This window comes from Barbus barbus (assembly GCF_936440315.1).
Source record: "Barbus barbus genome assembly, chromosome: 34".
NCBI classification, from domain to species: domain Eukaryota; kingdom Metazoa; phylum Chordata; class Actinopteri; order Cypriniformes; family Cyprinidae; genus Barbus; species Barbus barbus.
Window position 1 is genome coordinate 16,761,776 of NC_136762.1, and position 15,331 is coordinate 16,777,106.

The following is a 15,331-nucleotide window of genomic DNA, read 5'->3' on the forward strand; positions in this document are numbered from 1 at the left end:
ATTGGCTCATGTGATTTGAAAGTCTATTAGTTTCCATTTTATTCAAATTTAAAAAATGTTCCAACATTTTAGGAATTTGGGTTGTATACTGTTTTATGCATGCCGTATGATAGAATTATTATATAATGTAACTGGTAATGTGTTTGATATCAAAATAACCTTTGTTTAGTCCACCATATATTGGTTCATACCACCTCCTCATAACATGCAAATATCGTCCATTTAACTAAATGAAACAGAGGTTTAGTATAAGCAGTAGACCACTTTGTAAAAAGGCGCAGATGGTTCACTCAGGTGGTTAACGGACTCCTATTCCATAGCTTCATTCTCTGGTTTCTAATGGTTTCATTCATTCACTTAACCCCCCCCCCCCCCCCCCCCCCCCCCATTTATTTTATTTTATTTTATTTATTTATTTTATTTTTTTGCTAAATGCTCTAATGCATTAGTACTGCAGGCAAGTTATTTTCCAAGACCACAAGAATATAATTTCTTAGAGTTGATATGAAATTACACTGAATGTTCGCTGGACAAAAAAATTAGTTGATTGTAATATTAATTCTGCTGTAGTTACTACTGGCAGCTGATATAAATAATTAATAATTTTAATAGCTAGGCCTAAAAACGGCCATACACAAATATTATCTTTAAATCTAATATTTTATTGTTTGTTGTCAAATCGTTTGTTGTCAGATCATTTGTTGTCAGTTGTCAGATTCATCCCAAATGAAGAAATTAGTATTTAGATCATAGAAACATCTGCACTGATGACATATGAGGGTCTTCTAACAAAAAAGGCACAAAGGGAGAAGAGTTAGGATGTTCTCTCCATTTGCCTTGAGGTACATCACAATCTACACCTTCTGATTGAGTTTTTTTTTTTTTTGGCTTATCTTTGCTGTCAAGATGAACTTAACCGAAAACAGCAATTTGAGCAGCAGATTTAATTTGAAAGCAATTAATGAGAAGCCTTTGGTGGTTCAGGTACTGGTGGGGATTCTTCTTTATGTGAACGGACTGATGATTTTCACCTTTTTGAAGAAAGAGACCTTCAGGGAAACACGCTACATTCTGTTTGCTCAGACTCTTTTTGCTGACTCTGCTCTTATGCTGTTGACTGATTTAACCCTCATGGGGTCATTTTTCCAGTACCCTGTGCATATAATTCCTTGCTATATCTTTTGCACACTTACGTCTTTGGTCTCTGTTGTTTCACCTATGACTCTTGTAGCCATGTGTTTGGAGCGCTATGTGTCCATATGTATGCCTTTAAGACATCCCAGCATCTCCACCCCTAAAAACACCTTCACTGGGCTTCTCGTCATATGGAGTGTCAGTTTTATCATCCCATTGTTTATTTTCATAGTCTGTTTTGTCTATATTCCTCCTGGTGTCTTGCACCTTTATGTTGTGTGTACAGTGGAGGCCATGTTAAAGATAAAATGGCTGGCAGACATGAGAGCGGCGAGTCTGCAGCTCTTATTCTTCATAATGTTAAGTATTATTGTCTCCGCCTACATCAAGATTATGTTGGTGGCCAGATCTGCCTCCTCAGAGAGGAAAAACTCAACAAATAAGGGTCTCAAAACTATAATTCTCCATGGTGTTCAGCTGCTTCTGTGTATGATGCAGCTTTTAATTCCTTACATAGAAATGCCTTTATGGAAAGTCAATGTCATGCTGTTTGTGAATGTAAGATACTCAAATTTCATTTTGTTTTTGATCTTGCCTCGATGTTTGAGTCCCTTAGTTTATGGATTACGAGACAAAAAGTTTTATAATGCTCTTAAGTATTATGCCTTTTGTGGCATTTTGGTTTGTAATAAGCACAAAATAAGAGATGTTAAAACCTTTAGAGGTTTTAGACTGCTCTTATGCTGTTGACTGATTTAACCCTTATGGGGTCATTTTACCAGTACCCTGTGCATATGATTCCTTGTTATATCTTGTGCACGTTTATGTTTTTGCTCCATGTTTGTTCACCCATGACTCTTGTAGCCATGTGTTTGGAACGCTATGTAGCCATTTGTATGCCTTTTATTTTTTATTTTTTTTATTTTTTTATTTTATTGAAAGGATCCCCATTAGCTACAGCTGTGCTGCAGCTATTCATCCTGGGGTCCTAAAAATATATATATACATAAACACAGAAAAAAAAATAAATAAATAAATAAATAAATGAAAAAGATAAAAATACAATAATAAGTAAAGCAAATAAAAGTAAAAAGTATTTTACAATACATACACACATATGCATACACCTACGTACACACATGTATATACACATATCAACGTACATATGTACCCTCATACGGGCATGAAAATAAACACATACGAAAACTTATTCATACACACGCATATAAATATACCCACACATGTGCATGTACACACATATTCACACATATATAAATATAAACAGTCAGATGTATTATTTTGATAAATGCTGTTTTACATATAATTTAAATTTATTGACATTATTAGTAAGTATGATATGCTTTGGCAGTTTATTCCATTCCTTCATACCTCTAAACATAACAGTGTTCTTTACGGCATTTGTTCTTGCTATGGGTAAGGTAAAGTTGCCATTAGTTGCATGTCTGGTACTGTACTGATGATTGTCTACACTGAAAAAAAGATGCTTGAACAAAACAAAAGGCAATTTTGAAATGGAAATGTTTCTTATGAAAATTAATAGTGAATACAACAGTCTATCTTTGACCAGCAACCAGTTAAGATCTTTGTGCATTAGTATAATATTTCTCCTATAGCTGCACCTAAGTGCTACACGAGCAGCTCTATTCTGTATAAGTTGTAATTTATTCATATATTCACCAGTGGCGTTTGACCAAACTGCTGGGCAATAGTCTAGGTATGTCAATATTAGTACTTTCATCGCATAATTCATAATATTTGAAGTTAAAAAATGTGCATGTCTTCTCATAATAGATATACCTCTTCCCATTTTTGCAATAATATTATCAATATATTTTTTCCATGATAATCTAGAGTCTACTATTACACCCAGCAGTTTGGTCTCGTGCACTTGTTTAATGGTTGCGTTATTAATTTTAATATTAATTACAGGATTTTGATTAATGTTATAATTAGAACCTAAAATCATACAGTTAGTTTTTACTGCGTTTAGTGCCAATTTATTTAATTTGATCCAATCTACTACATCTTGTAATTCTATATTTAAAACAGTTTCTAGTTCCATTTGTGTACTTGCTGATATATATATAGTTGAATCGTCAGCATACATGACAATATTAGCCTTATGTAAAATGTACGGTAAATCATTAGTAAAAATATTAAATAATAATGGACCCAGACAACTGCCTTGGGGTACTCCACATGTGATATTTCTGATACCTGAAAAACTGCCATTAAAAAACACTGTCTGTGTTCTATTTGACAGATAACTGTACATCCATGTGATTGCTGACTGCTCAAAACCATAACAAGATAATTTTGTTAATAACAGTTCGTGATCTATGATGTCAAAGGCAGCAGTAAAATCTAAAAATACAGCACCTACAATATTTCTATTTTCAATCCCTCTAAGCCAATCATCAGACATGTGAGTCAGTGCAGTGGCAGTGGAGTAACTTTTTCTGTATGCATGCTGAAAATCTGTTAATAAATCATTTGTATAAAAATAATTGTTAATTTGATCATATACTATAGATTCCATTATTTTAGATAATACAGGTAATATACTTATCGGGCGACTGTTGGGACCAGAGAAAGGCAGTTTTTTATCTTTGGGTAGAAGAACTATTTTAGCCTGCTTCCATGCATATGGGCAGGTACAGCAGATAAAACTGAGGTTGATAATGTGGGTTAGAACAGGGGCAATAGAGTCAGCAGCTAGTTTAAGAAGCCTGCTGTCAAGACCGTCAACACCCGGTGGTTTGTTTTTACAGGATTTTAAAAGATTCTTTACTTGATCTATATTTACACTTTCTAATTTAAACCTTGAATTTTTATTTTTCATCAGTTCATTTCTTATTAATAGATGAGATATATCATTACTTAGATTAGACATATTTTCTCTTAGTTTATCTAATTTACTTATAAAATAATCATTAAAATAATTTGCAATATCTATTGACTTAGTTATAAATTTATCCCGTTTCCAGAAAAGATGGAATTATTTTATTTTTCTTACCAGTCAGTTGATTTAAAACATTCCATAACTTCCTACTATCATTACCTATGTTTTTAACATGATTGTCAAAATAGATTTTCTTCTTCTTTTTGTTAAATTTAGTAACAGAGTTTCTCATTTTACGATATAGGTCCCAATCACATTTATTTCCTGTAGTAACTGCTATTCTTTTCATTTGATCTCTTATTTTCATAGAATTTTTCAGTTCATCATCCAACCAAGGTGTGATGTTGTTCCTGACAGTAAACTTCTTTAAAGGCGCATGTTTCTCAATCAATGGCAAGAATAAATTGTTAAATTTAAAGAGAGCAATTTCTGGATTACTAGCTGCCAACACATCAGACCAACATATAGCTTGAACATCTTCAATAAACTTATCATTTTTAAACAATTTATAAGATCTTTTAAATAAGACTACGGTTCCAGATCCACTCAGCTTGGTTATTAACACAGAAATGATCAGATTATGATCACTGCTACCAGTAGGAATAGACCTTTTTACACAGTTCAGGGCGGTTTGTGAAAATATGATCTATACAGGTAGATGTTCTGGAGCCGTCGCTCTTAAAACATGTTCTTGTAGGCTTATTTATAAGTTGAGTAAGTCCACATGCATTTGCAGTAGTTAACAATTTCTTTTTCAAGTGGCAGTCTTTAGAGAACCAGTCAATGTTTAAGTCACCCATAAAATATATGTCCTGACTTACATTAGTATTTATATCCAGCATTTTACAGATAGTGTCAAGATATTCACAGTTGGCACTTGGTGACCGGTAACAGCAGCACAAAAGTATCGACTTTCGGTGAGGTAGATGCACTTGCAACCATAATATTTCGATGTTAAAACTCATTAAATCAGTTCTTATTTTTACTGGCAAGTGATTTTGAATATAAAAAGCTACTCCACCACCAAAACCATTTCTGTCATTTCTATATATGTTGTAACCTTCAATAAATAGTTCTGTGTCATCAAAGGAAGAGTCCAGGTGAGTCTCAGAGATAGCAAGAATGTGTATTTTATACTCATTTAGCAGTTCAGCAACTTCATTGATTTTATTCCTGAAACTGTTTATATTAATATGTGCTAGTCGTAAGCCTTTTCTTGGTAATGAGTACATGAGTTTTATGTGCTGTCATACCTTCAAAGTTGCGCAGAGATTACTTAGGAGTGCTAGTGCGGGAATGGATGATGAGTTTGTCGTATCTGAGATAGGCAATGTCTCCTTTGTCACGTGCTTCTTTCAACTTTGGCATCAATTCCTTTCTTTTTAACCGCACAGCATCAGTGTAATCATCATTAATAAAAAAATTTGTGCTCTTGAGGTTCTTTGTTCTTTGCATAACCGCAACTTTGTCCTTGAAGTTCAGAAATTTGACAACAATAGATCTTGGTCTATTTCTAGCAACTTCAGGTTTTCCTATTCGGTGTGCACGCTCTATCTCCATGTCTCTCTGTAGTTGTAGTTTTTGCCTGAAAATGTCCTTCACTTTTTCTTCAGAGTCTGCCCAGGATTCACCAGTGGATTCAGGAACTCCATCAATCACAATATTATTTCTCCTTGATTGACCTTCGAGATATTCTTGTTTGTCAATCATAACTTGCAGACTCTCACACAGTTTCACTATATCAGTTTCTATAATTTTTCCATGCTCAGACTGTTTAGCTTGAGTGACTTTAAGTTCATCTACGTCCTTCTGTGTATATTGTAAACTTACTTTTAGCTCTTGTAATTCTTTGGAAACATTATCCATTCTGGCATTCACTGAGTCCATAATAATTTTAACAAAGTCCTTGAACATTTCCTGTTGTTGCTGTAGCAGAGCCATGAACATATCTTTCTGCTGTTGTAGCAGTTCATTTACCTGAATGATGGTTGCATATTCCTCCTCTGTGTTCCTCAACTTTGGAGGAGCCATGTTCTGCTAGCCCTGGAAGCTGGAAAGCCTGGAGCCGGCCTGATGGTGGTGGCTGAAAGCCTAGAGCCGGCCTGGTAGTGTAGGCTGGAAGCCTGGAGCCGGCCTGGTGGTGGTGGCTGGAAGCCTGAAACCAGCCTGTTGGTGTAGGCTGGAAGCCTGGAGCCGGCCTGGTGGTGGTGGCTGAAAGCCTAGAGCCGGCCTGGTAGTGTAGGCTGGAAGCCTGGAGCCGGCCTGGTGGTGGTAGCTAGAAAACTGGAGCTGGCCTGGTGGTGGTGGCTGGAAGCCTGAAACCGGCCCGGTGGTGTAGGCTAGAAGCCTGGAGCCAGCCTGTTTGCGGTGGCTGGAAGCCTGGAGCCGGCCTGGTGATAATGGCTGGAAGGCTGGAGCTGGTAGAGGAAGATGGCTCCACTACCACAAGCAGGCCCAACTCAATCCACCAAATATCACCCTTCAGTTTCTCAATCCACTGCCACAAACCATCCAAATGACTACACATCAATCACAAAATGAATGATAAAGGAGGATTTAGAACAAAATCAAATCCAAAAAAGTGGTAAAAAGTAGTTGAACTTCTTCTCATGTGCTGCAGGGTCAGGAACTCAGTGAAAAAGACATTCCAGCATCTCCACCCCTTTAAGACATTCCAGCATCTCCACCCCTAAAAACACCTACAGTGGGCTTCTCGTCATATGGAGTGTCAGTTTTGTCATTCCATTGTTTGCTTGTCCAGCCTCTTTTGCTTATATTCCTCCTGGTGACTTTCACCAATATGTTGTGTGTAGTGTGGAGATCATGTTACAGGAAAAATGGCTGGCAGACATGAGAGCGACGAGTCTGCAGCTCTTATTCATCATGATGTTGTGTATTATTGTCTCCACTTACTTCGAAATTATGTTGGCGGCCAGATCTGCCTCCTCTGAGAGGAAGAACTCCACAAATAAGGGTCTCAAAACTGTTATCCTCCATGGTGTTCAGCTGCTTCTGTCTATGATGCAGCTTATAACCCCTTATATAGAAATGCCTTTATGAACAGTAGATTTCATGCTATTTGTGAATGTAAGATACTCATATTTCATTTTATTTTTGATTTTGCCTCGTTGTCTGAGTCCTTTAGTGTATGGGTTACGGGACAAAAAGTTTTATAATGTTCTTAAATATTATGCTTTTTGTGGCATGTTGGTTTGTAATAAGCACAAAATAAGAGATGGTAAACCTTTAGTTTTAGTAAGTGTATTGTTTCATTCATATTAACAGCAGTAATGTGTAGCAATAATTTTAATCATATAAAATTGTTATATTTTGGCTCACATTGAGTATGCTATACATGACAAAATATTTGTTGTTTATTAAATATAGTTAAAATGTGTTTAATAAACATTTATTAATACATTTATATTATTTGATGTTTAAATACTTAATGTTTAAATGTTGTAATATCTATCATCTATGTTCATGTATGTATGTAAATAAAAGCAATATTGAATTGTGTAGGATATTATTATAACCCACATTATTATTTATTATTTATTTTAGCTTTTAGGGAATCACTCTTACGAGTCGATGGTCAAATGATTAATTGCTATTAATCAGAATGTCCAACTTATACCAGGTTAACGATACCTTATTAACGACTTGTCCAGCAAGTATTAAAATCAGCACGTTTATCTTTTAACCATTGTATTTATCTAATTCGTGGCCAACGATAAAATAAACCAAATAGTTAACTTTAGTTATCTATTTCCTGAGCGTAGGTAAAACGCGATCTTTGGCAAATAATTATGATCTGCAAAATCACATAGCACAGACAAGAGATTTCTTAATAAAATCAAAGTTTCTTCACTACTCTAACACAATACTAACTAGACAACACAAAACAGACGATTTAAACACACACATTCGTTGCAATGAGTTGTTTGTATCTGAAGAGAATCTTAAGTTCTAATGCTCGCTTCAACCTGAGGGAACTCATAGGCACAGAATTATTTTATCTTTACTCTTAACAGATAGATATCACCAGTTTCAGCCAATTTAAGAGATTCCGCTTGCCTGTTTCTTCAGTTGTTTCCGATCGAACTCAGTCTTTTCTTTTCGGTTGAAGACGTCACGGCTGAACACTTTGGCTGTGTCCAAATTCAGGGTCTGCATCCTCCTTAGGATCCTTCCTACCCGGTTGAAGGAGGAGGGATCCTCCGACGTCCGCAAAACCCGGAAGTCGGTGTTTGTGAATTTGGACAGCCTACCCTTCTTTCAGTTCCCTCCCTTACCCGTTGCTCATATCCTGTCGCCGAGCAACCGTGACAGCGCCAAGCAAGAAGCGGGAAAATGGACAAAGAGTTATTCTCCTCATTTTAATTCTTTTGGAAGAAATAAAGCAATTAAATAAATTAAATACTTTGCTCGTTGTCGGAGAGTTTTTTATATCAGACTACAAGACAGTCACATCCAGGTAAGCCATTATAGCCTATTTTTATTTGTTTTTAAGTATTCTACTAATTTCTCCTACAAATTCATTGAGCCGAAGCATAAACTTTAGCTTGTTTTGTCAGAGAAACTCCTCTCCCACTCTGCTACCGCTCGCTTCGTCCGCCATTACGCTCTGCCGAAAAGAATTATGGGATAGGTAGGACGGGAAAGGATCCACCACACCCATCCTTTCAATTCGGGGAAAAGGAGGACGTATTTGTGGGCCGCATTTGAAGGATCCTACGAATTTAGACAGCCTTCGTCGCGGCGCTGTGACGTAACATCCTTCAAATGAGTACTCCGAAGGATGCAGACCCTGAATTTGGACACAGCCTTTGCTCTTAGTCGAGATCAGTTCTTTCCGGGTTCGCGACGGACCGTGCGCGGATTGGCTGCTCGTAGGTCGTCGTCACGGGATTACTCTTCAGTGGTTGGTTGGCTTCGTGCTGACTGAATGACGCTCTCAGGAAGTCTTTCTAGTTCTTAGCTTCAGATGTTAGTTTCTCTCAAATTTTAACTGAGTTTTGATCTCAGTTGCAATGCTCCGCCGTGATGTTAGTGGCCAGAAGCGCTCTGCAGCGCTTGAGCAGAACGAGAGACGAGCGAGGCGAGCGTGAGCCTTCCTTTTCAGTTTTCAACTCCAACACACTTTTCAGTTGTGCATCTGGTTTTAACGGGACGATTCGGGATCCGCCCACGGGCGCCTGATCCAATCGGATTCTTCCTGTGGGGGGCGTTTGATCCAATCGCAAGTGTTTCTGTGGGGCGGAGCCCCGCCCTGCACAGCTGCGTTTCTTTCTATGCATAAATTGTCCGTTCAGTTGTTTAATCACATTAAAACTTATTAACGGCAGATTTCTATTCATATTATGATCATACCTTGCAGAGAAAAGATCTGTCACGAATCTGGTCCATGCTCTCCTGTTTTACCACCACCAGAGGTCACCCGTTCACCACATTGACTCTCACACTACACAGCACACTGGACTCCATTTCCCACTATGCATTGCACAGATCACAGCTGTCACCATTCACTCATCACACGCACCTGATGCTCATTTCACAATCACACACACTATTTAAACCATGGACTTCCTCAGCATCAGGGCCGAGTATTGTTAGCGTATATCACTTGCATAGCGATAGCAACTCTACAGAGCCATTATCATAGTCTTAGTCTTGTCTTGCCTTGTTTATCTTGCCGTGTCTGACCCTGCCTTTGTTTCCTGGATTTACCCCTTTGCCTTGCCGTTTGGACTCTGGTCGCTCCCCGTTTGGATTATTGCTCTCGTCTCTGGATTCTCTCTCTGCCTTGCCCCTTTGGATACTGTTCGCTCATCGTTGACCCACGCTTGCTCCACGGATTGCTCTGTCTTGCCCTTGCCATACCTGTTTGCCGATGTCTGACCCTGCCTGTTTCTGACCATGTTTCTTAATAAAGCTTTGCACATGGATCCGCACGTCTCACGTCTCGTCAGCCCCGTAACAGAATCATTCTCATTCACCATAATATTATTCATGAGATTAGCTTTCTGATGAAACCAAACACCATGTAACTTTGCATAGCCAAAAAAATACATATGAATACCAATGATATTACTCGGTTAAATGCATTGATTAAACGATCCTGAATTCTAAATAATCACATCGAGCATGTGAAAATTAACAACTAGTGATCAGGAATATTATACATTCTGGAAACAGATTACCAAAATACCATACATTCAAAATAACACAACAAACTTATAAATGTCACAAACAAAAACATCCTTTAATATATAGGTTGTAAATATATGGTATATAGTGTTTTTGTTTTCGAGGATAATTTCAGTCGCAGAAACTTAGTATAACCTTGTTCCCTTTGAAACTCGTTTCTAAGCAAAGCTGTGGCTCTCTCTTTGTCTGTTTTAGAGACCGCCACAGAAAGGGGCGCATTCCTTTCTTGGGCAAAACGCGAAGTCGTAAAAGTCTTCTTCAGCGATTACTTCCTAAGTGATTGCAAGCTTTAATGGGAAGAGACTAGGGAGTGTTTTCTGGTTTTTTTATCTATCTATCTGTCTGTCTGTCTGTCCGTCCGTCCGTCCGTCCGTCCATCCATCCATCCATCCATCCATCCATCCATCCATCTATCTATCTATCTATCTATCTATCTATCTATCTATCTATCTATCTATCTATCAAATAGACTACAGTTTTAATGACATCATGTATGATAATAGTAATAGAAAAGATGCACACTGTTTTTATTAAGATGCCAGTAGGATGCCAAGTACCTGTCTATAATATCCATACAGTATGTTGTATAGTGTGTCAGGTGGTAGCAACAGGTGGAACATTTTGCATCAAAGTTCTAATAAAAAGAGACAATGCAGTTTAATTATGATATTTCTGTGTCCACACATGCACATACATTATTTTTTTTATTTTAGATATTGTCATCAAACAGACATTACAATGGGTAAAAATACTAACACCTGAGTAGGTATGCAGCTACATCTGATAGTTCTGGTAGTATTAAATTTTTTAGATTTTGATATTACTGTCTTATACATTTTCATAAATGTGCAAATTAGACTGTAGGCTCATGGTATTGGTGGTGGTTGTGGTGAGTGAGAAAAAATATTAGGTTACACTTTATTTTGATAGTCCACTTTAGGCATTCTACTAACAATAGATAACTTTGCAAATACATGTCTACAAACTCTCAGGGAAGACTGTTAAATTAGGTTTAGGGTTGGTAGAATAAGCTGACACATACTTGCAAAGTTTATCATAGTCAGTATGTTGTACGTTGTGGACCCATCAAAATAAAGTGTTAGAAGATATTAAGCAGACAGACTACAACACTGTAAAAAAAAAAAAAAAAAAGTTGAGCCAACTTAAAATTTTAAGGCAACCAGCTTCAGCAGATTTTTGAGTTTTCTCAACTTGTTGTTTTAAGTTTATACAACAAAAAGTTGAGAATCTCCTACAAAAATAATTTGAGAGAACTCAAAGGTCTGCTGAAGCTGGTTGCCTTAAAATTTTAAGTTGGCTCAATTTTTTTTTTTTTTTACAGTGTAATACACTAATGACATGTAGTTGCAAAATGACTTACTGTTAGTAGAATGTCTAAAGTGGACTATCAAAACAAAGTGTTACCAAAAATTATTGCCGAAGATACTGTTTAAATGATACACAGTATAGCCCACTAAGATTATATTATGCATACTGTGGGAAGTGTTTATAAACAAAGTGACTTAAATATTGAGAAATGGGCCATTGCAATTGTAAAAAACGTTTTCGGTTATGCATGCAACCATGGTTTCCCAAGATGCGTCCTCTAGTCAAATGGACACTTTGTGGAATGCCATCAGCATGACCGCTGTCTGAAGCATGTGTGAAAATCCTCCAATCCATTGGCCAGCACAGCCAGTGACGTCATAAGCGGAGCGCCAGGAAGAATAAGAGGGCACCTGAACGCACGTCATCAACTTCTTTGTCTGAAGGAAACGTGAAACAGGCAGGCCCTAGGCATGGAAAAGGGATGCAGTGTCTTGTTCCCCCTCTCAGGGAATTATGGTTAGTGAAGTGACATACTGCCAAGTATGGTGACCCATAGTCAGAATTTATGCTCTGCATTTAACCCATCCAACGTGCACACACACTTATGCAGTTGGGGGTTCAGTGCCTTGCTTAAGGGCACCTCAGTCATGGTATTGAGGGTGGAGAAAGTGCTGGACATTCACTCCCCCCACCTACAATCCCTGCTGGCCCGAGACTCGAACGCACAACCTTTGGATTACGAGTCCGACTCTCTAACCATTAGGCCACGACTTCCTCGAGGCTTTAGCAGTGGATGGTTACATGCATAACCCGAGACGTTCCCCTTCAAGTGGGAACTTGCACTTTATCAGAACAGGAACAGAATGCTCACTTCACCATTGTCATGAAACACTCAGAGACTCTATGGAAGATCCAAGTGCAGCATTTAAGAAAGTAAACCAAAACCATAATCCACATGAGGCAAGAAGGCAAAAAGTATCACACAAGGAGAAACAGAATGGTCACCAGCATGAGACACAGCAGAGAGCAATTATTCCACAACCCAAAGCTCAGTGAGCATAGTATATATACAGGTGAGCTAAATACAGCTGTAGGCAATGAGACCGGGCAAAGGGTAATGGGAGGTGAAGTCCAATGCAAGAAGCAATGATCTGGGAGGAGTGTCCTCTGGTGGCTGTCAAGGGCATTCCAGAAGATGGCTGTGACATAACCCCCGCTTTAAGGGGGTCATCGGATGCAAAATTAATTTTTACATGTTGTTTAAACTGAAATGTTTGTTGGCAGTGTGTGTACACAACCACCCTATAATGATAAAAATACACCCAGAGGTTTTTTTTCAAAAGTCCATATAAATAATATCCCTTTTTCAAATCAAGCCGTTCTCAGATTCTTGGCTATGTGATGTCACACGGACCCACACCCCAGTAGATCCGCCCCTGCAGCCAGTCACTTAATTTTTCCCTAAATGAATCAGCCATTTTGAACAAATCATTTGATTAAATGATTCAATGACTCCCTCATTAAGACAATAATTTGCCACCAACGGCTGGTGGTAGTCAATACTGTTCCACGCTATCATCAGATTTAGTAAAATAACCTGACCTCAGATTCAAGGACCAGAAGTAGGCTAGGTGTTGTATAATTAGCAATAATTCATTGACTGGGGTCAATTCTGCTTAATGATTATTACAGATAATAGATAGGGGTGCAGGTCCAAAAAAGAGAGAAAAAAACATGGTTATTTTCAACAACAGATTTAATAATTTTCCTAAAAGTATATTTTTCCCTTTTATGTTACAGTAATTTTAAACCACGATGTTAATGCCACTGAATTATTTGATTTGGTTCTATAGGCCTAAAAAACTCTAACACACAATATCATCTTTAAATATAAAATTGTAACTACCTTTTTGTTCTCAGATTCATGCCAAATGATGAAATCATAGATTATAGAAACATCTGCACTGGTGACAAATGAGGTTCTGTCAACAAAATAAGGCCCAGCCCATCTAAAGCTCTATAAAAACAGCACAAAAGATGGTACATCACAAACTTCTGACTTCAAGAAGTTTTTTCATGGCTTATTTTTGCTGTCAAGATGAACTTAACTGAAAACAATAATTTGAGCAGCACGTCTAATCTGAATGTAGTAAATGAGAAGCTTTTGGTGGTTCAGGTACTGGTGGGGATTCTTCTTTATGTGAACGGACTGATGATTTTCACCTTTTTGAAGAAAGAGACCTTCAGGGAAACACGCTACATTCTGTTTGCTCAGACTCTTTTTGCTGACTCTGCTCTTATGCTGTTGACTGATTTAACCCTCATGGGGTCATTTTTCCAGTACCCTGTGCATATAATTCCTTGCTATATCTTTTGCACACTTACGTCTTTGGTCTCTGTTGTTTCACCTATGACTCTTGTAGCCATGTGTTTGGAGCGCTATGTGTCCATATGTATGCCTTTAAGACATCCCAGCATCTCCACCCCTAAAAACACCTTCATTGGGCTTCTCGTCATATGGAGTGTCAGTTTTATCATCCCATTGTTTATTTTCATAGTCTGTTTTGTCTATGTTCCTCCTGGTGTCTTGCACCTTTATGTTGTGTGTACAGTGGAGGCCATGTTAAAGATAAAATGGCTGGCAGACATGAGAGCGGCGAGTCTGCAGCTCTTATTCTTCATAATGTTAAGTATTATTGTCTCCACCTACATCAAGATTATGTTGGTGGCCAGATCTGCCTCCTCAGAGAGGAAAAACTCAACAAATAAGGGTCTCAAAACTATAATTCTCCATGGTGTTCAGCTGCTTCTGTGTATGATGCAGCTTTTAATTCCTTACATAGAAATGCCTTTATGGAAAGTCAATGTCATGCTGTTTGTGAATGTAAGATACTCAAATTTCATTTTGTTTTTGATCTTGCCTCGATGTTTGAGTCCCTTAGTTTATGGATTACGAGACAAAAAGTTTTATAATGCTCTTAAGTATTATGCCTTTTGTGGCATTTTGGTTTGTAATAAGCACAAAATAAGAGATGTTAAAACATTTAGAGGTGTAGTAAGCATTTCCATACACAATTAAACCTCTCATAATGTGTATTGTGTAGTATATTGTTTCATTCAAATGATCAGCACTAATGTTTAGCATTAATTTTAATCATTTGTTTCAATGTTTATCAAATAATAAATTGATCAAAATCAATGTTTATTAAATATTTAAAATATATAATAAACATTTGATTAATAAATGAATATGTATTATTTAATGATTAAATATTTTACTTCATAAAATCTATTGAACATATTTAAGGTTGTGACAGTAATTTAAAAGATGCACTTTTTTTTTTTTTTATTAAGACTGTCAGTAGATAAAGTCAGTGTCTATAAAATCCATATGTTGTAACAGTGTGTCAGGTAGTAGCTATAGGTTAAATAATTCTAATACCTAAATAAGAGGCAGTGGTAGCTTCACTATAATAAAATGCACATACATTGTTTTATTAATCAAGATAGCTTTGGGACAGGCCTTTTTCTACTGATAGATTATAATGACACAGATAGTCAAATGTAATGAATTGGAAAGAGTCAAGACAAAATGGCCCTCAGAATGTGTTATTTTCTTATTTTTTTAAATCATTCAAGTACTTTTATATTTTTTACACAATCCCTACAAGCCATTTCTCAAAACTTAGGTCATTTTTTCAAAACTGCTCACAGAGTTCTCCTTACCAAATTTAA

General features: G+C 37.2%; 2 protein-coding genes and 1 pseudogene across 3 annotated transcripts; all 3 read left to right on the plus strand.

Annotated features, from left to right (window-relative positions):
• Positions 1 to 906: 906 nt before the first annotated feature.
• LOC306853825 (odorant receptor 131-2-like) lies at positions 907 to 1,884 on the plus strand (the record flags this gene model as incomplete). Its single annotated transcript, XM_079391471.1, has 1 exon — positions 907 to 1,884. The coding sequence occupies one exon, from the start codon at positions 907 to 909 to the stop codon at positions 1,882 to 1,884; it is 978 nt and encodes a 325-aa protein (XP_079247597.1).
• A 14-nt stretch (positions 1,885 to 1,898) lies between these two features.
• Positions 1,899 to 9,168, plus strand: LOC306853826 (odorant receptor 131-2-like; annotated as a pseudogene). Its single transcript has 3 exons — positions 1,899 to 2,028; positions 6,714 to 7,295; positions 9,086 to 9,168. The product of its transcript is annotated as an odorant receptor 131-2-like (transcript).
• Positions 9,169 to 13,694: 4,526 nt separating this feature from the next.
• Positions 13,695 to 14,675, plus strand: LOC306853827 (odorant receptor 131-2-like; the record flags this gene model as incomplete). The annotated part of the gene is made up of 1 exon (XM_079391472.1): positions 13,695 to 14,675. One exon carries the CDS (start codon positions 13,695 to 13,697, stop codon positions 14,673 to 14,675), a length of 981 nt encoding a protein of 326 aa, XP_079247598.1.
• Between the last annotated feature and the right edge of the window lie 656 nt (positions 14,676 to 15,331).